This window comes from Nomia melanderi, chromosome 6 (assembly GCF_051020985.1).
Source record: "Nomia melanderi isolate GNS246 chromosome 6, iyNomMela1, whole genome shotgun sequence".
In the NCBI taxonomy this organism is placed as follows: Eukaryota; Metazoa; Arthropoda; class Insecta; order Hymenoptera; family Halictidae; genus Nomia; species Nomia melanderi.
Window position 1 is genome coordinate 376,687 of NC_135004.1, and position 26,881 is coordinate 403,567.

The 26,881-nt window shown below is 31.5% G+C and overlaps 1 protein-coding gene across 1 annotated transcript; it reads right to left on the reverse strand.

Moving 5' to 3' along the window:
- Positions 1-3,654: 3,654 nt before the first annotated feature.
- LOC116432348 (uncharacterized) lies at positions 3,655-25,747 on the reverse strand. Its single transcript, XM_031989049.2, has 6 exons — positions 25,441-25,747; positions 9,370-11,346; positions 8,603-8,938; positions 7,937-8,170; positions 5,765-6,235; positions 3,655-4,077 (listed from the first exon to the last, which is right to left on the reverse strand). The coding sequence occupies exons 1-6, from the start codon at positions 25,453-25,455 to the stop codon at positions 4,057-4,059; spliced, it is 3,054 nt and encodes a 1,017-aa protein (XP_031844909.2). The 5' UTR covers positions 25,456-25,747; the 3' UTR covers positions 3,655-4,056.
- Positions 25,748-26,881: the final 1,134 nt, after the last annotated feature.

Consider the following 26,881-nt stretch of genomic DNA (forward strand, 5'->3'; position numbering starts at 1 on the left):
TTCTGCAGGGAAACCTACAATATTGTTGTATCCATCTTTTAGAGGATACTGAGATGAATTACATAACAAATATTTTTTTCTGAATCCAAGAAGACTGAAGAAAACTCTTAATTGCAACAGTTTTGTAGTAATTTTGAGGTTTATATCAGAGGTGCAGTGGGCAGAAACAGTAAAATTATTATGAAAAATAAGGAGTACGTTTATTGTGATACGGTTTAAAAATACAAGATCTAATCTACGCGATGGTTCGGCTGTGACTGGGTGCAGCCCCACTTTCGCCAGCGATGGGACACTTAATTATGGTCCACCATCGGGCCACGTGCTTTGAGCAATTCTCAAATAAAAAACAGTCCTGTATCGCGCCAGGCGCTCGAACCGAATCTCCTATTACGATCTCTATTAAAGAAGAATAGCATGCCACGCTGTTGTTCACTTTCTAGAGCTGTTGGTAGATTAGTATTAGTCATTATTCATTTGACCTCTTGCGTACTGTTTATAAACATTTCGTTCTGTACCTTGGAACTCATTTAATGATCTCGAACGTGAATTAGAGCGTCAGTAGAGTGTTTCGTGATTTGTGTGTACTGAAGGTGATCTTGATAACTCTGGAAAGAAAGGTTTGGCAAAAAATTTGGTAGAATCATCTCAAGGGGACCTTACACTTTCTCGAGTCGAAAAAACCGACTTTTGAGAAAGCATCATATTTGAATAATATTCTCTGAAAATTTCAGGGGAAAATTCGAAATTCTTTCGAAATTATAGACAATTATAACATCAAATGTACGGTAGACCAAATCGACCACCCGGTATTTTGGCTGTGTTAAATTAATTTATTAATTATTAATTAAATGAATTTAACAAGAGAAAAAAGAACTCTTCAGAACGAGCCGTATAAGGAATCGGAAGAAATTTTGTATGCAGCAAGCATAGCTGATTGAACACAAGTAGATTTTATATGTCAAAATTCATTTGTCAAAACTTTAAACGTGTTTTTCTCAAAACAACGTTTTCGTAATCAGTGTGCATGATAACTTAAAAACCATTTAACAGATCGGTCTGAAATTTTAATATGTTCTTCTATATAATAATAGCTCCAGTATAAACTAGAATAAATAGGAATGGTTCATTTTTTCCTCAATTTTTAACGTTTCTTTTACGAAGAAAATGCTATTTTTGAGACCATCAACTTTGGAGATCCACCATTTTGTAAATTTTTGTTCAAACAAAATAATCGTGGTCTATATTGGAGCTACAGTCATGCTTTTTCTAAGGACAATTCCTTTTTTTGAGACGTTCCAATGAGGCGCAATCGTGCACGCCAGCAGATCAAAATTTTTAAAATGACCCCTATGAGGCTGCAAAAGGCTCCTATAAAAAATCATTTATAAAATTATATAAAAATTTTGTCTTGTATTTGAAGACTCATGTCAAAACAATTACGGACTCAACAAATGTTTTTTCATTACTTTATCAGTCCCAGTTTTAAAGCTCTCCTCTAACCATGTTATTTTAACTAACAAATTTCAGATCGAACCGCTAGTAATAAAATAATCTAAGCTGATCACGCTTCGTGGTCCACCCTGTATAATAAACATTTATCGTTGACTTTAACAAGTGATGTCATCTATTGCTTCAGTTGTGTCATAAATTTGTGCTTATCCAGGAAATGTTTAAAACGCTATATTTCTCGAAAATTGATTACTTGCGTCGTTCTCCGCGTTTTACGTTCAGAAGTAAAAACTGCTGCGACACTTTCTACGTGAAACAGTAACCACGGTATCATCTTGGCTTTAATTAAGGTCATGTGCCTGTTCAATGTCAGCTCGCCGCAGGAATAGACTTAATGACGTGAAGTCTTTCGTTACTTCAGTTCTAGCCTTTTTTATAGCCGCGATCTTTCCTAGTAACAATGGATCGTTTTTTCCCAGAACCTTCCGGTAAAAGTTCTCGTGCACCGTGAAGGAAAACAACGTACTTCTACGAGTTTCGTTTGGACCAGTTGATTACGTCTACTATACCCTTTAAGCAATAAAAACTTCACATAACTATTGTTATATTTATTACACTTACATAATAAATAATATTATAATATATGATAATAACTTCTTCAATCAACAGTATGATTAATTATTTTCTAATGGCATGTAAAAGTTATTCTCGTCAAATTTGTTGTATTATTCATTTGTCTTTTTATATTGTTATTTGTTATATTCTTATATTATTTATTTGTTTCTTTTATATTATGTTACATTTATAGATGAATAATTTTCATACAGATAGAAATAATATAACAAGTATATGAAAAATGGTTTTCATCTGCCTTCAAAAAATAAATATTTATGGCATAGATTCAAAAACTTGTCATGCTCCTTAGCATGTACACAAATCCAAATTTTTAGAATTAATTGCTGGAAAACAATGTCTAAGTAAAGCTTTACTTTATTAATTCATTATTTGTTCATTGAATTAATATTGAAATTAAAATGTTATTAATCAGAGAGTCAGTTTGCAAAATTTTTTGTCTTTATTTTTCTTCCACTATTAACTACTGAATCTTTTAATAATAACAGATTGATTCTTCGCATACATCATTTGTAACAATTGGGCTGCGGCTCTTTACACAATTTCAAATTTTTAAGTGCACTATTAGAAAATAAAAATTGCAATAGAAAATGTTTTCCTAAGAAGCTCTACACTACAGATATTTTATAAATTTATTCTTATCGTGTGAACTCTAAGTAATACAATTTTACACTTTTAAGTTTTGCACAAATATATAAAGACCGATAGCCTAATAGTAATAACGAATAATTTCAATACGCTTATGCATTTCTTTCATTGCTCCATTTATCCATTATTATTTATTTATGTTTCATACTGAAATAAAAAAGATGATTGCCGTTCGAGTAAAGCATTCAGGTGAATTTTATTTCCGTTTCCGCCGGCATTCTGTAGCAATTCGGATTATAATAAAATTAGAGAGCGGCGTGTTCTTAAATTTCAGTCACGAAGATATGGTAAAGTGTCTGCACTTTTCAATCGATGGGACAACGTGAACCGGAATATGATCTCCTTTCACCGTATAATCGGGAAAGTCAGAAACATTGTCAATCTTCCGACACGCTGTGTACGTATGAACGTGCACCGTGGTCATGTCTGAATACAAATGGCCAACTTCTCTTGGCAGATTACCAATTACGTGAAATCATCGAAAGTGAGGATAAGGAAAAGTCCTTTTTCGACGAAAATGTTACATGATAACTGAAAATTAATAGAAATGAATTTCAAATGGTCAGGAATAATCTTGAGCAAGCAGATAATTTATTACGTTATTCCATTTATTAATTATTATTCTCAATAATATTTTCATTAATTGTTATTCTTCTTGTTACAATGTTTTAAATATTCATGTAAATACTATGCACGTAGAATGATGAATTACCCAAGAAAAACGTTTTACAATCCTTCGGAGTTTAAATACTATAATTAGTTCCGTATCGGTTATTTAACATTTTATAATGAGGATTATAAATGGTTGCCAACAAAGTCTCTAATATAATACAACGCTAACTAGAAAATTTACACGTTAGTTCGCTAATAGTTACACTTACGATTAACTTAAATTCGTATGGAACCTTAACTGCTAGATATATTTACAAAGCACCAAAATTAAATACTAAATACTATATAAAATGTAAAAATATTTTTATACTTAAGTATATGAAATATTTCGTAATTATTTGATATTTTCGTTCTTATATAAAAATGAGTTAGAATAGTTATTGGTATCGAAGGCTTAACATTCTCCTCATCTTTTTACAAAATCATTCGTTATTTTACAAAAGACTTAAACGTATATAAATACTTACTGGCCGTTGTAGAGTTCCAGGTTTACATTGAAACGTTAAAATTATTGCGCTTGTGTTCTGTGATGTTACAAGAAATCATTAAAGTAAGAGGAATACGTATAATATTTTAACGATATTTAAATTAAATACTTATTGGCAGTTATTTGTTATTTTTCCTAAGACCTCCAATTACGAATCCATCTCCTTGTCATCGCTTAGCTCGCGAAACCTGTAAGTAGTATTACTTATTTATTTAAAATCAATTAATTTACATCAAAAGCATTTTTTAATACAAAATTACTGGTTTTTATACGTGCATAAAGAAAATATGTAAACTATGGATTCAGAAAATAATAATATTTATCAAGAAACATTTAATGCATTTGTATTTAATTCGACTAAAAATGTTAAAGTTTTCAATGAAAGTAGATCTTCATTAAATTCTCAAATTAATATCTATAACTTCTACACGCGCTAGAATTTGAAAATTTAACGATGTAAACGTGACTAGTATAATTTTAATTCTATAACAAAAAGAAATTTAATAATTTTGTTTTATACGATGAACAAAATAAGTTATTAGGTTGTTAACAATTATCAGTAATAATTAGCGTAATTAAAACATTTCTTAGTCAATCCTTAATTATTAATCACTTATCAGTATATATGAAAGTAGATAAAATATTAATTATTAGGTTGTAACATAAATAAGTTCAAGTTCAAATATGAATATCTTCTAATCCTAAGAATTTAATTATAACTTATTGAATGTGCAGAACTTTGACGAACAACAAGTTACTTCCAGTCAATTTAAATCCACTACTATTATTTCACTGCATCATGAAACTAGCAATTAAACTACGGATCTTTACGCAAATTGAAACGTGTAAGATTATAATTATAAACTCAGAATTACGACGGAGAATTCGGTTTCCTAACAAACATTATAAAAAAGCAGTACACATTAGATATTTTGTATATATTTTCATGTGCATTCTGTGCCGTTTTGTAGTTCAAAATTTCCCATAAATCCGTAAAAATCCGAAGTCCGCTTATAACATAAAAAGAAATGATGAAGATATTCTCATATATTTTGGGTTGATGCAAAATTTTGACGTTAAAAAAAAAAATAAAAACAAGAATACTCAACTATTCACTTTAGTTTTCAAAAAAATATTTGACACATATGTTTTCTTATCAGCCAACATTCATTTTGATGGAGTGAAAACACCTCTCAAAGTTCAGGGTTGAAAGTATATTTTCTACAATATCTCTGAAACTACAGGCTGCATAAAACAAATTTAAATTATTCATTTCAAGGTGAACAATTTAAACAAATTTTTTTCTACACCTCTTAGTTTCAGTGATATTGTAAAAAATATATTTCCAACCCTGAACTTTGAGGGTTATCTTCATCCTTTTAAACGAAATGTTAGCCGATAAGAAAAAGTATGTGTCAAATATTTTTTTGAGAACTATGTCTTACGTAAGTTTTATCAAAATCGACGTGTGCTGGTTGAAAATGTTCCCTGGCAAGTGAAAACGAACAAAGTAGTGTCTATTACACACGTTATAATAGTTTAACACGTTTACTGCCATGAAAAACATCAGCGTTTTACGTATCACTTATTCCTTTGTAGCAACGATAAAAAAGAACCATTATTAATTATTTGCTACCACAATTCTTACGTTAAACTGTTATCTAGTTATTCACGCTATCGAACATTTTTATTTGACATCAGTTATCTTATGAATTATAATTGTTTTCAAGTCATTTCGAAGCTCCTATCTCATGGGACCACTATAGCAGCGAAAGTGTTCAAAACAAATGTTATTTATTTCGAAGATTCTTTTGTTAACCACGTACGAAGAACGTCAAAGTTTTTGCATCAGCCCAATAGTTCCTGTTTTTCTACCTTTGAGTGTCCAGCATAAAGCACTGGCCCATCCACGACATCCTCAGCCGTTTCGTCGTCGTTTCCGTCCAAATTCAGAGCAGCGAATTCCTCATGTTCCATAATTCCCCATAAAGGCACGTCTTCCTTCCCAGTGGACGCGACTGCAAGGTTATTCACTGCTTGCGGGAGCACCTGGTATGCTTTCTCAATCGCATCGAATTCACTTAAGCTGTCCTTGCTCTCCGACGAGTTCTTCGCGTTCAACCGATTCGTTTCCTGCACCTCTCCTCTTCTCTGTTTATCCAGTTTCGTTTTAGACGCTGTTAGCACCGGCTGCGGCGTTACCACGTAAACTTTTTCTTTATTCACGGGCGATATCGACACGGAATACCCTTCCCAAGTCACACTTCCTTCCGTTGTAGGTTTACTCGTAACTTCTGAACCGTTCGACGTTGATTTCGAAGTTTCTATTCGAACAACTTTCGGAGGCTGCGAAAGAAAAATTGATTACTTCGTTGAAAATTATGTTTACGATGTATAAGGCCCAATTATTTGGGTCTGTTTTGTTAGGAAAATGTGAATGAATCGATACATAGGGTGTCATGTATGATTCTATGTCGAAAATGTAGAATAAAAGGTTCTCATTTATGACTTTGTTTTCGAAAAAGTCGACTTTAACATGTTGAATGCCACACGATTTCGTACAGCAAAATATACAAAATGGAAATATGATATTAAATCATTTGATTGATTTACTTTATTATTACTATTGCACGATTGCACATATTCATCCAGCTGAATATCACCGCATCAGGTAACATTATGTATAATAAAGAAATGCTTTCAAATAATCGTCGTTTTATTGAACGCACTATAGTAATTCAGTTTGGTTGCGGGTCACCGGTGACCCCCATAGCATTCAACGTGTTAAAAATCTACTCGGTTCAAATATCTACGCTCGACCAAGTCTCAACTTAACAGTAATCACTGTAGACCGTCTTTGTTCGTGTCAATTATCGTTCTTAATATTTGTACACTATTTTAAATAAATGGAACAACGAGAGCATAACATAAAAGAAAGTGTTTAGTAATAAGGAATTTTATTAACTTAAAAATTCTTGAAAATGATGTCCATGATTTCGTAAACATAACTGTGCTCTTCTAATTTTTCTACGTACATTTTCTAACGTGTTGTTTTGCAATTTTAATTTTTCAAACGCCACAGTAACTGCTTCTCTTAACTGTTCAATACTTGTTATTTCGCCAAGGTACACGATAGACTTAACATGACTCCACAAATAAAAATCTAACGATTTGTTAGAAACTAAGAGCTGCTAAGTGTAGCAGTAAAGCAAGAGTAATATAGAAAAGATGATAACACTGACGATGTTTAGAAATACAGCAGTGGTTTTCAAGCATAAAAACAATCTACGGTGATATTCGTTGAGTTGAGACTTGGATATGTGTACGTGTGGTTACCGCGTGGATTTGTAAAGTTGATTTTTTCGAAAACGAAGTCTCAAATGAAGAACTTTTATTTTATATTTTAGACTACCCGGTTGTGCTACCAGTTACAAAACACCCTGTATATCGACGTATTTATCATATTGTATTTTGTTTGTTGCTTGGGGAACAATTTTGTTATTGTGCTACATGTTATTTTACATGCCTTGTGGTTTTAAATTGCGTTTTGTGTGCTGAATTTTTATTAAAATTATAATTGTGTATGCAGGGTGTTCAAGGACGGTAAAATCGGAAACAGGGTAATTCTACATAAAAAAATAAGTTGGAAATATGGAATACAATTTTTTCATGAGGCTTTGTTTTCGAGGAAATCGACTTTTTATGTTGATAAAGATTCCCAACGTCACGAAACGAATATATTAAAGATATAATTGATTAAAAATCCAATTTCCCGATAGTTACAGAATTGATAGTCAATTTATTTTACAGTGTTTAAAAAACGGTGTCTCTGCATTATCATTATAATTTTATAATCATGTATTACGAAATTTATTTTAGAATCGTTATAAATTTATAAATAGTACATTTCATAATAAAAATAAAGCACTAGTATTTTAAATGTCAAATAATTAATACTGTTAATAGTAAACAATTTTAAATGTTAAATAATTGTTATATGCACACACCAAGCAATTAAATAATTACAGTTTATAAGATGAGAATTACCGATTGAATTGTTTCGATGTGGTTGCTAGATGAACCTTCGTGATCCACTTCGTTAAAGCTAAAGCCAGCCAAAGAATACGACCTCACGCTTTCTCTGTTGGTTTTCAATTCACTTGTGTGGTCACCAGGTTCGGTTGTTGTCAAATACTCCGTTGGAATTTTCTTTGATGGCAGAAGATAAGGGTGCGAAGAACTTGGCAGAATGGTACTGGACGGAGTAGGTTTTGAGTACTCCTAATCAAAAGTTTAACATTATTTCAGCTGCAATTCCTTGGCTAATAAAGTAATTAGTAATTTAATTATTAATACTGTGATACATAATTACTTTTAGTAATTGTAAATCACAGTTTCATAACTTGGCATGTTAATTTTTAATGTATGTATATTATAGAAATTATAAGAAATGATAAAAATAGTTATAAAAATTATAAACATTTCAAGAATGAGTCAGATCATTTAAAAATTTATGTTTGTAAAAAGTCAACATATATATATATATATTTATTTTGTATCGGAAATGGTGGTCTTATCTAAAAAATTATTTAGGTAAATATTAAAATTAGCTTCTATATAAACAAGTGTATCATTCTCATTATGTACATATCAACATTCATTAAAATCCAAAAGAAAATGGAATGAAAAATTTATTGATAACTTCAAGCTTACTTGTATCGTCCAGTTGTCAATGTTTTTCTGCAACCTTCGAACATCAATGGAATTGTTTGCTTTTGTATTTTTTGTATCATTATTCGTCGCTGTTAACACAGCTTTTAAGTTAGCTTTATACGAATTATTGAAATTGAATTGCGATTGTAATTGATTAATTAAACGAATCTCGTTTCTCGATTCTTGTTGCAGATAATTGTCAATCTTCACACCATTTTGTGGAGGAACTTTTCTTCCTTCTGTTCTCTCGAGATTATTTTTAATGCTCCAATCTCCGTAAGTTTGCTGGAATGGTATTGGTGTGTAATCTGACGTGTACGGTATAATAACTTGCACCTGCAATAATGTAATAAATTAAGTACATAATTGAAAATATTTTTTTGTTCACTATATTTTATGTACGAGATTAAAAATATTTAAATTGATAAATATATAAATTAAAAATATTCTATCTAAAAATTGAATTGTTAAATTTATAAAGATAATTATTTGAATTACAGTAGTTTTCCAAAATTAGCATTACCAATCAGAACATCTCTCTGTTTCATAAACTGTTTTGTTTAAAATTAAGTATAGTTATTTTCAATATAATTATCTACTATGTTATTTATCATAAGATTATTTAGCTGCAGGTTATTTAATTTTATCATAATTATTCATTTATTGTGCTTCGAATTTGAAAGTATATTATAATTGTATAAAATCCGTAGCCAATTTATTAGGCTGTCTCCTTCAAAATCCAAGACTTGTATTTCTCTTCAACTTACTTGTTTATTTCGCTTCACATTTTGCTGTCTCTGTACCACATCGTTAGGCTCCCTCGAGTCTGGTCTACCAAGCAGTTCAAAATTCTGTATCTGTTTACTCCTCACAGATTCATTCTTCGAATCAAGATTGCTCAGGAAACTCGTCCACGCGGAACTCGGCTGGCCGGACGTCGAAACGTACGAATCATCGACCTCCTGGCTAGAATAGTCTGCACTAACGGTTGACGTTTCAATATACCTAGTTTCATTGCTTTCAGAAAAGTGAACAATCGACGGTGTCGAATGTCTGAAAGCATCAACATTTTGAATATTCGGCGAAGCGTAAGACTCCGTTAATCCACCGAAACTCGACGAATTGTCGAGCAGTGCGCCGACAGTGTCCAAATTGTACACCGTGCTCGGTTTCACGGTACTATCGTCACCAACAATAGACTGCCATTGCTCGTGACCCTCATCCTTCTTCGTTAAATCCAACAATGGCGACTCTTCGAAGTATATCGAGTCATTCTTCACAGAATCGCTAACAGAACTCAGCGCGTTTGCATGAGAATCTTTGATAATGCTGCTGCTCACAGACAGATCATCGGAGTACTGATAATTCGAGTGTCCAGCGGCCTGATTGTCAAAAGTAGAGCTACCAAAGCTGGGTGCACTTAATTCCGCAGGTAAATATTGTCCCTGATTTGACTCGAACGTCTCACGATAGACATCTCCATTCTGACTAGCAAACTCATGGTTCTGGATGTCATCGATACCCGACGATCCAAAACTGGCAATGGGCTCTTGGCCATTTTGACTCGAAGTCCCATCATGACCTTGCTTCAGTGTCCCAGGATCGTGATACTCTTGATCAACAGGTGGCCCATAAATCGCAGGTTGGTTATCAAGAGCAGAGGCTGCGAACGATTCACTGTGATCGTTAATTTCCTTATTGATCTCGGTCCCATGATTCTGGGACGTGACACCGGAATGACCTTGGCTTATCTGCGTTCCACTGGACGTCAAATCGTGATTGCCATTAAAGTGTCCATTATTTTGTTCATCTGTGACTGCTGGCAATAACGGCAAAGATGGCGGTTGGAGGCCAAAGTTGTCGGTATGCGGCTGTTGGGAAGGCTGACCAAAAGGTTCTGCCTTGTAAATTGGTGGCACTGGGTTAGGATGCAATAGAGGATTCGGTAGTAATCCTGGTTGTCCGTTTAGCTGAGGTTGGCCGCGGGGTATGTCTGGGATGTTGATCTGATGAGATCCAGCGAACTGTGCGTCGTGATTTCCGTGACCACTAGGAGGAAGGTAGCCATTCGAAATCTGGGGAGGAAGATGGTACTTGTCTGGATGATGTTCGTTGCCCTGCATTGGAATCCAGGGCACTTTGTTGCAAGGGTTGCAGGACTTGCCCTTGATAGGTGGTGGGAGATACTGTTTGGCTTCGTGTGAAGAAGTTGGTGGAGGTTTGTAAATTGGTGCAGGCTGGGTAGGAGGAGGACTCAGTGGCGGGACAGGGTGTGGGTTAAGAGGGGGTGCGAAAACTGGGGCGGAATGGCCAGGCGGTGGACTCAGAGGTGGGTACAAAGGTAAGTTCGATGGTGGTTCAGGAGGAGGATGCAAGGATGAAACGGGATGCGTGGCAGCTGGGTGCACATTGAACGATGGGAGGTGGGTTTGAGGTGTTGGGGGGAAAGGGTTTTCGTATACAGGTGGTTTCAATGATGGCAAAGAATGGAACGCAAATGGACTGAACCAGTTCATCAGTTTGGAGAAGTACCCTGGAGCTTCTGTTGGTTGTGGGTTGGTTAGCCTCCCTGTTCTGACGGGATGGTGGCGAGGGGGTGGTGGCGGGACAAGGTACTCATTTAAGGAGATTCTTCGGCTATGTCTGATGGAACCTCGGTCGGTGTGGGATGGTCCTCCTCGATCATTTTTCAAGGTTGACGATGTGCTGCATAAAACTACCAGTAGTAGCAGTACTAGGAAAATCTGGAACCATACCAAAAGTTAATTGATAGGATGATTTTATAACTGAAATGAAATGTTAGGTTATGTTAGCGCGTGATGATTTCTTCTTTTGTCGATATTTTTCTCCCTTTGTACCCTATTTCGAATAAAATAGTGGCATTTAAAAATACTTAAATATGAAATAATTGGATTAAATTCTACAGAACTATTGTCGAAAATAATTTACTGTACTGCTCTTCTGATAGACGTAGACTCAAAACAAAGGCCTCCCCTTTAAAAATTGGAAAACATCATTTTGATCTTTCAATAGCGCTCTGCCGCAAGACCGTATGCCGTCTCATTTGCCACGTTATTAATGATTATACCGTGCTATTATACTTATTAATGTTTAGATATTAATTAGATATTAATTATACTTATTAATATCTAATTCACATTCACATTAGATATTAAGTGCATAAAATAAATATTAAATGTTTGTTTTTTTGTTGTTGTTCTGTTGCCTTTTTGAGTGCTGTGGGCGCATATATACGTCCAACGAAAATCATCGCTGTGGTCTATGGATGTATACATGCGTTCTTCGATCTTTTTAATTTCACACGTGCCACGGTGACAATTATAAGTGTATGTGATTAATATACGCGTTTTCTAGCATTATTCAATTGGATGAAACTGAGGAATTACAGTTACAATTTAATTACTACTTATTAATTGTATGAATTAACAGAATTCATCGTTTTTTTATGTTCTTTATTGAATGAAACTGTTGAAACAGAAGGATGAAAACGATTTATAGTCTTGTATTCAGTGCAAAAAAATTTACAAGAAATTTATTAAGTATCGTTCACAATTAATTGATAGTTTTATGTGCAAATAGTTACTAATCAATAGTTGTTGAATCCTATTGAAATTTGTTACTTCGTTTGTCTTTTAATTTGTTCTTCTTTTTATATATTTTTATTTGATTTCTCTTCTTTAATTTTCTTATTTTTGCAGTTTTATTTTTATTGACTTTTTACTTTTACAAATTTTCGATAGTGCTTTCCTTTTTCAATATTTTAGTTTATTTATTTTCTTCATTTTTGTTATTTTCTGCATGTTGTATCTATTACAGTTTCTATACATTTTTTCTTAATTAAAGGGATTAGTATATAAAAAACATGTAACATTAAAGGAAAATATTAATAGTAACAGCAACACGCAATGACAGAATCAAATATTTTTAAAATCGGTGTGTTCTCATAGAAATTTGATAAGCGTGAAATATACACACAAGATGAACCAAAAGTAGTTCACTTCCTGAGAAATATACAGAATTGTTTCGTGTTATTCCGGAACAATTCAACAGTTTCACTTAAAGTGAACAATTAGACTAATTACATTCCGCTACCAATTATTCGTTAACATTTTTATTAATTTATTTATATTGACCTCAATAACATATCAAATACCATAACAGTAAAATAAGTAAATTGTATTAAGTTTGTATAAGTTTTAAAGATTGTGTAAAAAATTTTACGTTATATACAATTTGAAATATTCTTTAAAATATTTCAATTAATAAAGGCCGTTCGTTAATTTGTTTAATGATTCTGATCTTGTTCGTCCTCAAGTTCTTGTAATCTTCTGTTGAACCTCTTCCTTAATTTTCAATGTGTTTATTAAATTTCAGTTTATAATTAGCGTACTTTAATTGTATTTAATATATTTTTCGAGTCACTATCACTCACAAAAATAAAAGCTGTTGGTAACAGTGTTATATATACAATACTTGTACTTGGAGAAATACTATTTCTTTGAAACAATGTCTAAACAATATATGACTGCTCGAAAGAGAGGGCCAAATGTATTTATTTGAAAATAATAGATTTTCATATACAGTAAACTTATAATTTATCTAGAGATACTATTACGAGTATTAAATATATTACTTTGGGTTAGGAGTTTTACAAATTACAGGGAAAACATAACTTTATGACCTTAATTAACACAAATATTAAATTGAAAAGTAAACATTAGAATAATCTATTTTCTAAATATATGATCATGCAAATAACATTATATATGTTAAAATAACACAGAAAATAAAGAAAGCAGTTATAGAAATAAAATTTCAACTCCTTTAACAGTTATACAAATAAAATTTTAACTGTCTAAATAAAACTTCTTTTTACGATGATTTCCTATTTTGCTTGCACGTATAGATATATGTACTTTCATATATCGCTATTTACATTTCTTTCTAAAATGATCAAATGTCCAGTACTTGCAGACAGTAGCATACAAAGAAATATTAAATATTAGTGCTTAGCAAGGTACAAGTGTGGTAATGAGATGAAAACAAGAGAATATTGCAAGGAAATAGGAAAAAAGAAATGCAAGATATCTGAAGAAAAGGAAAAAGATGCCGAACATGAGTTAACGCTTTGGTTCCCAGTAGTCTGGTTGAAACCTCATATTTGGATGCCAGTAAAATGTAAACACCAGTATAAAATTGATATAGTAATCGCCATCTATTCTTGTTGACAATCAGAATAGCATTTTTCATAAATTTATTTATTTTTGTTGAAACTGATCAGTTAAGGTATATTGTGAAAATATGTGTATTTTTCCAAAGTTTTTATTTGGGAGCTGAAGGCTTAATGGAATATGAAACTAGAAGCGAGAAAAGCATAGGAATGATATTGAATAAAAAAGGTCAAAGGATAGGAATACTGAAAAATAGAGAAGAAAAGACTGAAAAAGCGAAGAGAGCAAGGAAAACAAAACCAAAGGAAAGAAGAAAGCCAAAGAGGAGGGATAGAATCAGGGAAAGTACAAAATATTAGAAAAGTACACATGATTGTAGATAAGTAAGTTAAGCAACGTAAATGTAAACAGTTGGTAAACTGGTAGTTCGTCCTAACACGAAAGAGAAGTGAACGAAACGTTATTGCTAGTATTTATTCATTTTATTTATTATATTGTGTTGATGCAAAAATTTTGACATTCTTTGTAAGTGACTAACAAAACATATTTTTCGTCAAAATAAATAATACCTTCTTCAAACTATTATAACGTGTGTAAACGATACTTCTTTCTTCGTTTTTACTTTCAAGGGAACCTTTTCAACCAGCACACACCAATTTTGATGAAATTTATGTGAAACATAGTTCTCAAGAAAATATTTAACACGTATTTTTTTTTATTGGCCAACGTCCACTTTGAAGGGGTGAAGACACCGCTCAAAGTTCAGGTGTGAAAGTATATTTTTTACACCTCTGAAACTGGCGTAGAAAACAATTTTCTCGAAATCGATGTGTGTTAATGGAAAAGGCAGCGAACAGTTAGCTTAGGCAGCGAACAGTTCAGTATTCTTATTTTTATATTTATAAAAGAAACGTTAAAACGTTTGCGTCAACGCAATATAACGAATAAAACTGAATAAGTAGTAGTGGTAACTTTTCATTTATTTCATTGAGAAATTTTGCAAAATTACGTTGAATGAAGTGATTGGAAACGACAGACGACGGTTGGCAGTGAAAGGGGAGCAGGTACAGCATAAAATCAAGCGCAGTGAAGATTCGCGCGACCAACTATTGCCCGTGAATCTCTCACGGGTCACGGATTCAATGGCGTTCCCGTGGAACTCCACGTGCTATTTTACGTCCGTAGGAAAATATGCGAATGTGCGAGAGAGAACGAGAGTACACACGCGAACGGCCGTACTCGCGCCGCCAGAACCGGAACTGCATAAGAAAGTGAACGAACGAAAAAAAAAGAAGACGTATAGTCAGCTCATATCACTTTTAAACCTACTAACGTCAAAGTTAATGGGCGTCGTGCATCCGCGGTTCGATGAATTCTTATCCGGGTAAGCATAATGCGATGGTACAGGAGATATTGGGTCGACCAAACAGATTCGTCGAGTTTTTCAATCAGGTTTCAATCACTTACAGAATTGTTTCGTGTTATTCCGGAACAATTCAGCAGTTTCGCTTAAAGTGAGCAATTAGACTAATTACATTTCGCTACCAATTATTCCGTAATATTAATTCATTTATATTGACGTCGATAACACCTGTATTTGAATCTATAATAATTTGAAAAATCTCTTATTGTGCGAGCAATAAAATCAAGTAATGAAGTGTATAGTCGTCAGATGCAGGCAAAATGCACTTATAATATATTCTAACGAAAAATTAAAGCGAAACTAAGAGAAATTACATGTTTATCTGGGAAAATAATCTCATAAAAATATCTCATCACAATTGTAACAATAGAATTTTTTCGATTTCTTCGTATAATCATTGTAGTATTTAACACTAAAACAACCGAGCAACTAAATTGACTTTTTAAAATTTCTCTATAGAAACTCTAATCTATTGAGACTTTATTTAAATTGATTTAAAATTCAGTTTGCGTACTGCTGAATCAATTTTTTTAGTAATTTCTCAGAGAAATATCTGTTATCTTTTAATAATTGCAAAAGGAAGAAATCAGAAATAGGTCATTTTGACCCGTCTGGTAGTTTCAATATTCAGTGTTAAGATATTTGCAGTAGAAATTTATACAACGCGATTAAAATTTTTCGCATTTTCGAATTTTGCGAAATTGTTCTTTCGGATACTGCTTCAGCTTGTATTAAGTTGGTTTTCTATTTGTTTCATAGTTATTTTTCGACGATCTTTTAATTGCTTTATAAGAAGACCTACCGTAGCATTAAAATTATTTTGGACGTTTAATAAATTTAAGATAATAATAATTGCGAAATAAGAAAACTCTAGCTTAACGTTCAAGAAAAATTTCACTTCATTAGGTTGAATTTCATTGAACTATGCTTACTATTTTATTTGGAAGCTTTCTATTTGTTTTTCTGTTTACTCATTTGTAGTATTTATTTGTACGTTCTAAGATAAACGGTATATTGGAAAGTAAAACCACGAGACGTTTTGAATATAATGTGCAGCTGTATAAAATGAAGTAGTTATTAATAAATAAAAATGAAAGAAACTTCCGTTGTCCAAACTGAAAGAGGTAAATAGGGTCACAAATTAGAAAGTGATGTTTAACTATACCGATAATTTTGGCAGGTCTGAAATTTTATGCTGTCAAAAATTATGTAGCAGCGTGTGCAATTAAAAAATGTACAACATCCGAGGAACAGTTCTATTTCATTGAATATACGTAATCAATTATATTATTTACATTTTCTGGATGAAATAATCTTCTGAACTATTTATAGGAAATTTTATTTCATTTAACTTACTTTACATGCGATGGATATTCATTAATAAATTCTAATAAACATATTGCTATAATGTCTAATAAATAGTATTCCTTACTTTTCGTTCAAGTTAAACGATCTGTAATTACTGATCTTTCTTAATTTCTATTATCCTAAATTTTTTAATCAACGCTTGAATTTTCATTCTTTAGGCTCAAAATATTATAGAAAAGTAAGGAGAGGAAGTTGTTTAATACACGTATTAACGTGGAAATCAGTACTATGTGAAAATGTCAATAAATTGCCAATCAATTATAACTATTACGAAACTATTTTTTTAATTATTGTAACAATAAGATTCGACAGAGAAAAACAATAATATTCATATAAGTTAACGAGATTGTTCAAGCGTATCTAATTGGTATACACTTTAATATAGACATAAAAGAGAATCAGAATTCGCAGAAAAATTCTTTAATTATCAATGACAATGAAATGTTCACGCGGTAAGAAAATGAAATAAGACTCAAGGAATATAAATATTATAAGTATGTAATTTGAAAGTTGTATAACGTCATAAAAAGTTAATATTCAGAAATGGCAAATATTCTCATTCGATCAGTAAGCTACGGGAAATATCTGAAGTATTACCATTAAACCGGTTTAAATGAAAAATTGCTGGTTTCTATATGTTTCATAACTGAAATTTCTTTAATAAAATTTCTGATGGAATTTTCCATGATATTCTGATAAATGAAAGTGATTATCGAACACTGAAACCACGTTGTTGTATCTTGATTATATTATTTACGATAAGCCTTTAGTTTTCCAATTATAGTAAACATCATAGCTGTGAAGCAATAGTAAATAATTATTTTTATTACATATTTTTGTAATTATGTAAAACTTCAATAAAGCCTTTTAAAATTCAATGACTAATATTAAATAACTGAAGTTTTATTTCATTTTAAGAGGTTATTTCATTATTATTTATTCATGCATTTTCCATTTTTTAATGGAATTATTTATTTAAAATATTTCTTTATATAGACTTATTTTTAGGGTTTTCGTTCATGCTGTGAGAATTGGATTAAAAACTACTCTTACTTAAATACCAAGAAAAAGTGCAGCAATCAATGTAGTATCCTTTCCATTCTTAAGGTGTTTCACAGAACAATAATATAATTATAAAAGTTATAATTACTTTAGAATTGTATACACAATATCAACTAATTTGAGATGAAATTGTTGCACTGCTTCCTGCAATGCTTAATGCTATGTCGAACATGTAAAATATAAAGGCGAAGATTTAATTAAAAAATCTGTTTTGTATTACCTTTATGTGTTCTAAATTCTCATTTGCTCAATAATTTGGTCCAAATTTTGAAACATTCCGAAGTTAAATGTGATGAGACATTGTATTCTGCTTAATATAGCGTTGCATTATATTCAGTATGGATGAAAATATTAATGAGGAACCTTGATTCACCGTGAATGTGAAGCGTTCTAGATGGTGGTTTCAATGCTGAAAGCACTAATAAATTATATTGTTTAATATGCTCTCTTAATTATTGACGACATAGACTAGTTAGTCATACAGAAAATATCCCGCTATCAAATTAATCGTTTCCTAAAATCCTGGCGTAATTATAGTAGAAAATTCGTAGTAGCGTTGCAACAGGTTTTACAAGACACGAATAAAAGAAATTACATAGTTACTTATTTCAAGAAGATTTTTCTCGTTAGTTTAATATAATTTTTTTTGTCTGTAGGTAAGTGTATTATGTGATAAAAAAAGATTTCACTCTTAAATTTATAGAATACATGTTACACTACATTATATCGAAATAAGCAAGAACTATCTATTTGAAGAATTTTCCAAATCTTGTAATCTACTAATGACTTTTCATAAATCTAAGATAAGAACATGAAATATAAATAATAGAAGCTAGCATGCTATAATTTAAAAATCTAGAACACATAAATTGCTGAATTATTAGAAAAATTGTATAAAATAACCTACAAATTATTTTAAATCAATATACGTCCCTCCGATGACGAATAATAAAAATGAATAATAATCAAAATATTATCGTATTATCGTTATTATTATTAAAATATCATTTATATAAATACTATCGTTACGGTACCATTATTATCTTATACCATTCTATTTTTACCAAAATTACTATAAACTAGTGCGGTAATTACGTTTTACCGCTATCCTTCAACAATCTACTATGGTTATTATTATTAATACATTATTTATATAAACACTACCGTTCTAATACCATTAATATTTTACATCGTTCGATTTTTGCTAAAGTTACCGTGAACTAGTGTGCCAATTATATTTCAACTACTCTTCTTCGACAACTTAGTATTACAATCGTTAAAAGATTATTTACATAAATGCTATCGTTATGATGGTATATCTTGCACCATTCGATTTTTACCGAAGTTACCGTGAACTAGCGCGACAATTACGTTTCGAATGGATTTCTTTTTCATTGAAGAGTAGGTGGTTCACACAGAGTAATAGCAAGTATGTAGAAGGGGCTCGTGTAGCAGGGATAATGTAGGTAAGTGGGCTGTGGGTATTACGAGAGTCGACCCACAGTGAGAAGATGTAATACGCGGTTGCATGTAATCTGTGTAATGCACGCGCGTCGGAGTGTTCGTGCGCGCCTGCGAGAGAACCACATGCTGCCGGATTGAATCTGGAGGCTAACCAATGCCAATAATGAGAATGCAATTTTCTTCCGCTCCGGCCAACTCAAATTGAAATAATGTCGTCACTTATTTCGAACGTTTTCTGCACGGTACTAGAAATTCGTCGCCGATACCAACGAAACCCGTCCCCCTTTATTTCACGTGTACAGGGTGGGACAAATAAAGCATCACGAGTGTTCTCTGAAACCACAGCAAACGCTGAGGATAGTGTTTTGTTGCAAATTAAACGGGTCAGAGGAGACTTCTCTCAAGATTACTGGCAAGTACAAACCCTACATATTTTTTGATCAGACTTTTTTCAGCCGTTTATTCGAATAAATCTTACCGAAAGGAATAACGTTTACTTAACACGTACTCTTTTGTTCTGCACAGCTGGAGTCGTCATAACAAATTCGATTAAATTCTAGATGCATTTATAAATATGATGCTCATTAGGAAAATGAATTCATTACTAAAATTGGAGCTGTTGTTCTACTGTGTCAGAAAAAATGGAAAATGGACACGTGGAAGTGATAATGCATTAGTCTTAAAACGTTTCATACGTATAAAAAAATATTATCTTAATGTCCTGTAGTTCTATCTTTGTTGTGCATAGCTTATATTCATCGTCTCGGTGGAGGTTTAAATAATTTGTTAATAATTTTCAGTTTTGTTTAATGCAACTTTTTTGGTTTCCACTCGCGTTGGATTGTTTTCTCTTTACAGATACAAATATCGCTAATTGTACTTGATTTTCGATAATGAAATCGAGTAATGTTGATGAACATTATAAAATACTCAATTCTTGCTACTTGAAGTACACTTTTACGAGCTTCGACGTGCAAGCGCTTGAATTGTCCCATTGAGAAGTAAAATTTGTATCCATAGTTTTAACTGCATGATTCTTAACGCTAGACAACTTCTATAGAAACTCCAAGAATGCATCTATTGTAACTTCAATTGATTTACAAATCAGTTTGAATACTGTTAAATCAATAATCGAGAAGCTATTACATTCATGTCTCTGTTTCTGAATTCGATGACACTATTTTCGAAGTGCTCGATTCTATTCACACTATTAAATTTTCATCATCTGTGTATCGATGATTAAATATTCAAATTTTTGAAATGTGAAACAGAAAAATAATAACAGTATTTGGTTCACTTAACCCTTTGAGCGCCAGAGGAATTTTCATACATATTCGAGAAATGCCAGACAATTTTAAATGAAGATACACGATTATAAACAAACATTTATGTTTCGGTCAATTTTGATTTAAAGTTCATAAAATTTTTACAAAATACCAAAAACACGTTAGACTTCTTTTGTTACTAATAAAATGAAAAATACACATTTCTTTTCATTTTTAAAGATAATGGTTCGCTAATTGATTGAATCAGTGAATCTGTTTTTTAGTAAATTGCAAACGAGCTTCCTTATACACTTTAAGTAATGGTGGTTTATGCAACAATTCTGTATATTTTAAATATTTACACTTTAATCTAATTCCTATTATAATTTTACACGTGTTTTTTTGCCTTTTCATATTTTCTCGTGCAAAAGAAATGATAAATCGTTTTACCAGCTTAAATTTTATTCAATCAGAACTAAAGGAAAAATTTGTTCAAGTATATAAATATTTACATTCATATACAAATAATAATATTTTATTTAACCCCATGTGTATTTACGTATTAATTGAGTTATATTTTGTATTGATGATTTAATATAGCATCTAGTGAAGTGCAAGTTATATAAATTTGATTATCATTATTCGTATCACAAATTAGTGAAGCTTAGACGAAATAAACTTAATTACTTTTAGGCTTCACTATTAATAGACAATGATAAGATATCAGATTTATCAGAAATTTATTAGAACGTTTACAACTGAAATATATAACACTTGTTTAGATTTTTATTTGTTTTTGGAACGAGCTTTATCTGAAATGTCACAAAACGTTTTTATTTGCCAAATATTAAGTATCGGCATGTTATTGCGCTGTCACGTCCGATAACACTTCTGTATCACTTTCCGGTGAAGTAATTATCCAGACAAACGAACTTTCCAACAGGAAGATTCTGTTTGCTGGGAACCCTGCGAGTACAGATGAACTAAAAGGTTAAAATCTTACTTCTAACGGTTTTAACGAAACTACTTCACTAGAGAACGCAATTACAGGTACACCGTGGCTAACAGAGTCATCAACGGAATAGAAATGTAGTGAACAGAAACTCTGTATTGGAGTTTATTAAACATTCCAACTAAATATCCACGTAAATCTTAGAAAAACAGTATCTTAGAAAAACAGTAACTGCCAGTGTAACATTTAACAAATATTATATATGCTTCAAATATGGTATAACTAAATAATTTTAATTATATTCTTTTTTCATTTCTATGAGTTGATGATAGTAATATTTAACAATAATTTACTTCACAATTCTTTGTATGAAATATTTTCCGAGAACAAACATAAACTATGATTATTTACAGGAATTCACTGCATTAGAAATTAAGTTTTGAAAGCAGAATTTCAATTAAAATGTATGTTTCCCGATAAATTTTGTTATTATAAGTTTATTACTATTCTTAGATTTATATATATATGAAAAAGACATTACTAGTTAATGCTGCATATAAAAGAGCAATTAAAATTATTGGTAACCAGACATTTGCATCGTCGAAAATGAACTTAACTTTCAAATTTTAAACATTCATATGATCAAAAGGAAGAAAAATTTTTATTTTCAAACTCTAAACATTCATATGACCAGGAAGGAAGAACAATTTAGGGTTTCGATACGATCTTGTGTAAACTAGCGTAAAAAATTCACAATGATTATCCGACTGAAAGAAATGAATCAAGTCGTGTTGCAGTTTTATGAGCTCTGTAACGTCTACGTGATTCAGATATCCGTCGTATGATCAGTTGAGGCAGACTTAACGAGGACCGCATTATTTCTTAATAAATAAGGACATAAGGATATGAGCGTGTTCGAGGAAAATTCGTATTGACACTATGATAAGGTGAAGAAACGTGCAAACGGAAAGCGACAGATTTAGGTCGTAGACGGAAGAGTTTCGCTCCTCTGTTGGCACTATGCCAAACGACGAGGATCATTCGAAAGCGGTGAGCATGTGTTTTCATCGCATCCTACATGTCGTCCTTGTTGGACCATGCGTGATTGGTAATTCACGAAGTGTACAGAATCGGTTCGGACTTTCGACAATCTCTGCAAACGGATATACTTCGAAATTAATTCGTCTACTTGGAATTTCTTCAAGAAAATCTTGCCATTCTTTTCTGCATATGTTTGTAACACATTGAACGAGTAATCGGATTACAACGATAATATTTTCATTAACACGAATCATGTCACGAATCGGTCAAGTGGCTGGTTTTAAAATTTGATTGAAAATTTAGTGTTTTCTTTTGTTCATTTAATTTTATATTAATTCCCATATCGTTCGATTAAGCGGTTTTCAATTTTTTCTTTCTTCTTTTGTTACTGTTTCTGTCAAGAAAAATTTATCTAGTGTAATTTATCTAATTTCATTCATCTCATTTGCGTCATTTATTTAATTGATATATTTTTATATAGTGCTACATAATGAAGCGTTAAAACTAGAGGATCTTTGTTTAAATTAGAATACATTTAGAACACTCTGTTCTATAAAATTGAATATGATAAAAGAGTTAGCGAAGTCTATTCAATCCATTTTTATTTAGAATCTGAGAGAACTATTAATAAAATAGAGAAGATTCTATTTAAATTTTTAAAGAAAGTTTAGTAATAATGATAATAAGTGTCATCAATTATTTTCAAGAGAACTGTTAATGATACAAGGTAAATTTCCTTCTACGATTTTAATAATAAAATAGGGTGTTTATCGAATTATGTATTTTTATAGAACAATATTCAAGTATAAAATATAACATTTTCCCACATTCACTGAATTAAAAAATCACAAATATGTAAAGTAGAAGTGGAACATAAAAAAATCATTCCAGTATATAAAAATTTCTTTAGTTCGATGACACTCGATATCGTATATTTGTAATTATGTAAATATATAATTCTTTCTCTAAATATTTTACATACAGTGGATATGATAATAGTGGTGTTCTTAATTTAAATGCAGTACCAAAAAAATATATTACAATAAAACATAACTAATTTTAGTAAATTAAAGATACTACTATTTCTATGTCCACTGTACGTATAATATTATAATTTAGTGAAAAATACGAGAAATATATGTTTCTTATTATTTTGAATGAGTAACACTTATTTAAGTATAGAATATATTGCTTAACGTTGCCTAAGTACTTGTACTATACAAATTCCGTGAAGTAACTACGTTTGGGTATTTCGTTAAATTCGGACATTGAATTCGTAAGATGTAACTTTCGCTTTGTATGGTCTGCATGATAAATCAGGAGCTTCCTTTTGCAATGATTCCGCGTGAACAGCTTTGTATAAAATAAGCGTTTCATTGTTTATATCATCAATACACTTACTATGTTAGTAGTCAATTTTTCGATCAATATTTATTTTTAATGCAAAATCAGAACAGTCGAATAAGCAATACGCGTACACTTAAATAAAAAATTATATTTAAATAAAGTTAAAAGTACTACTTTAATAAAAGAATAATAAAATAAAGATAACAAATACAGTAAAACAGCAAAGTACTGCAATGAAAATAATAAAATTCGATGATAAGAGTAACGTTATAAAAAGAATAAAATAAAATCCAATGAGCAGAATGAAATTTAATAAATGATATAAGAAAATGAAGTGAAGACAACGAAGTGCGATAAAAATTATGAGATATAATGAGAGTAATAAAATAAATTGATATATACTTGACTGGAATTGACAATAAAATCTGATTATCTTGTGAACGAACCGTTTAGATAAATTGCTCGTGAATAAAGGTTATATAATGAATTCGTTGGTTCTTATCGTTCTTTTGCACTGAGAAAGTTGCGTATATGCTCTATTCTTTGAAAACAGCAGTTAATCTTCGTCGACATAGCTTTCGCCTCATGCGCTGCATGGTTGAAAAGTCGAACGTCTACTTCTACCCCTTTACATACTCCATAATACATAAAATCAATGAAGCACATATGCAGAATTAACACAATGCATTCCACGCGTCCGATTGTAATCTATTAATATTACGTAAATGCTAATACTATCATTAATAGAAACGGGGCGATGTTGATGTCAAAATTATTTACTTTAAATTATTTCGCAGAATAATTATATTATATACAATTATTTTACAAAAAAATTTTATTTTATATATAATTATTAAGTTAAATAAGGTTTATAAATAATTATAAAGGTCATATTTTAATGAAATGTTAATTTGTTCATATCTTTAATGATGACGATTTACGCCATTTTTAAACAGTTGACTACATAACTTTTCAATGTATGTTCAAATTTTATTGTTTTTGATAGCAGTTAATATTCGAAAATTATTGAGTGAGAAACATGATTTTCAACATTAGTAAGGATTGCATTATGCACTATTTTTCCCATCTTTAGATGATCTTTTGGTAAAAAAATATATAGTGATATGCAATTAATAAGTTATTGATATATTTAATTTAATGTGTTAATATAATTGCGTAAAAAATAACGAAATTAATAGCTTAAATAATGATTACTGAAAATCATTCTTTATATATGTCCATTCTTTATATATGTCTTTGTATATATTGATTTAAAACACTACGAAACCGAACACTGTACATATCTCTAACCTTATTCAGCAGTCAATTATGTCTTTCATCAATTAATTTTAGAAAATGACGTCTATTTTTAAAGCACATATTAATTGAAAATTGTGTTGTATTGAGACTATAAAAGTATCTACGCATATACGTGTAAATATCGGGTCATTCAACAAATTAAGCACTATTTGCACACTACATTTATTTTTAAAAATTCATATAAACACAACTGTTTTAAATCAAAACTATGTTCTCCTTCATCATCTGTATATCATCTATCTACATATTGCAATCCCATTAAAAAAGGCTTTGTTCCCCCCAATTTTTAAGAATAAAATAAATATCCGAAAATCGCATTATTTACATGATCCAATACATGAACCACATTCTTCTCCCCATAAAACTTCAAATTTCCCGGGTTTAAAAATATCCTTTTTACTCACTCGAGGAACATCCATCTTTCTCCGTCTCTATCACGTACTTTCCTTCAGGAACATATCACAAAAACAACGTTCGATCGGGAATCACACTTTTGAATGTCCAAAAAACAAAAAAGAAAGAAATACAATCGGTGTGTAAATTCAATGTTCCATTTCGGTGAATTCAAACCGACGACGGAACGGAAGCTGTCGCGTTTCCACGGCTAGGCTGAAGGTTGGAGAACAAGGACGCCCGCGCGAGAATCGCGTGTGTAGAAGGAAACTCGGGAGGAAGGAGAACGAAGAAAAAACGGGAAGAAAGGCGCACACTTCACTAGGGTCAAAGAGAGAGTCCATCGTAGCGTCTTCCATGCAACTCGCTTATATACATTTGCTCCTTCTTCGCTTCCTTCCCGCTTTCCCTCTTTCTCTATCACCTTGTCCTTTCTCTTGCTCGCCAACAATCGAACTCCTTTTCTACCTACCTGACGAACTCCCCCACGTATCTCACCTGTACGAAAGTCCTCTGAAATGCCTGTGAATCCCATGCTGAGCAATATTCGAGGGTGGCTTACCTGGTTCTTCGGGGTTGCTCGGGGTACCTGTCGCATCTGGCCAGTCCAAACGTTGAATTCGGGTAACATTTGATTTTGAAATTCTTTACGCCTGCGTTGTTCAGGGTGAAGAACATGAAACTGGAAACATGAATAATTCAGTTGTTTTTAGTGGTTGAAGAATAAGACTCATCTTGCTTTGGTTCAAGAGGGATGCTGGCTATTGTCGGTAGTTCTTTTATTGGTGGAAATCTGAAAGATACGTACGGAACCAAGATCTTCTTTTTAGTATTAAGTTATATTTTAGATAAAAATTGATGTTAGATTATATATTAGATAATAAATGTATGTTTGTGAGTATTTAATACAATAGTATTTAATACAATAACAATTTTTTAAATAATGCCAATTTCTCTAAATAGCGGCATTCTTTCTCTATTTTTTAGAAAATATATGTATTAATTTTCAAAAGTTATATTTATTTGAAGTAAGTTTGGTATATCTTTATTTGAGTCACGAAATAAAAGTTTACAAACCTCGTATAGAGGTTAAAGTTCATAACGATGAAGGAAAACAAAATTTTCGAGTTCTCCTCATCTGATTGTCTAATATTTTTCTTATTAATTACATGTAACGTATTTAATAGCTTAATTACATAGCATCGCCACAGTTAATTCAAACTTTAACCGCGTCATTCGTTCATTCATTATACCTCGATAAAATCAATTTAATGACTTTGAACAAGGAATTATTAATCGAGAATTTCTGGCAAAATGTAGAAACAAACTCAGAAAGTGTTGTAATTTAATACAACAAAAGTGTTGACTTTTGTGAAACTTAGAATTGAAAAGTGTGGTGGAACCAAACTATTAGATTGATCTATAAACTTCTTGACGACACTATATAGCATG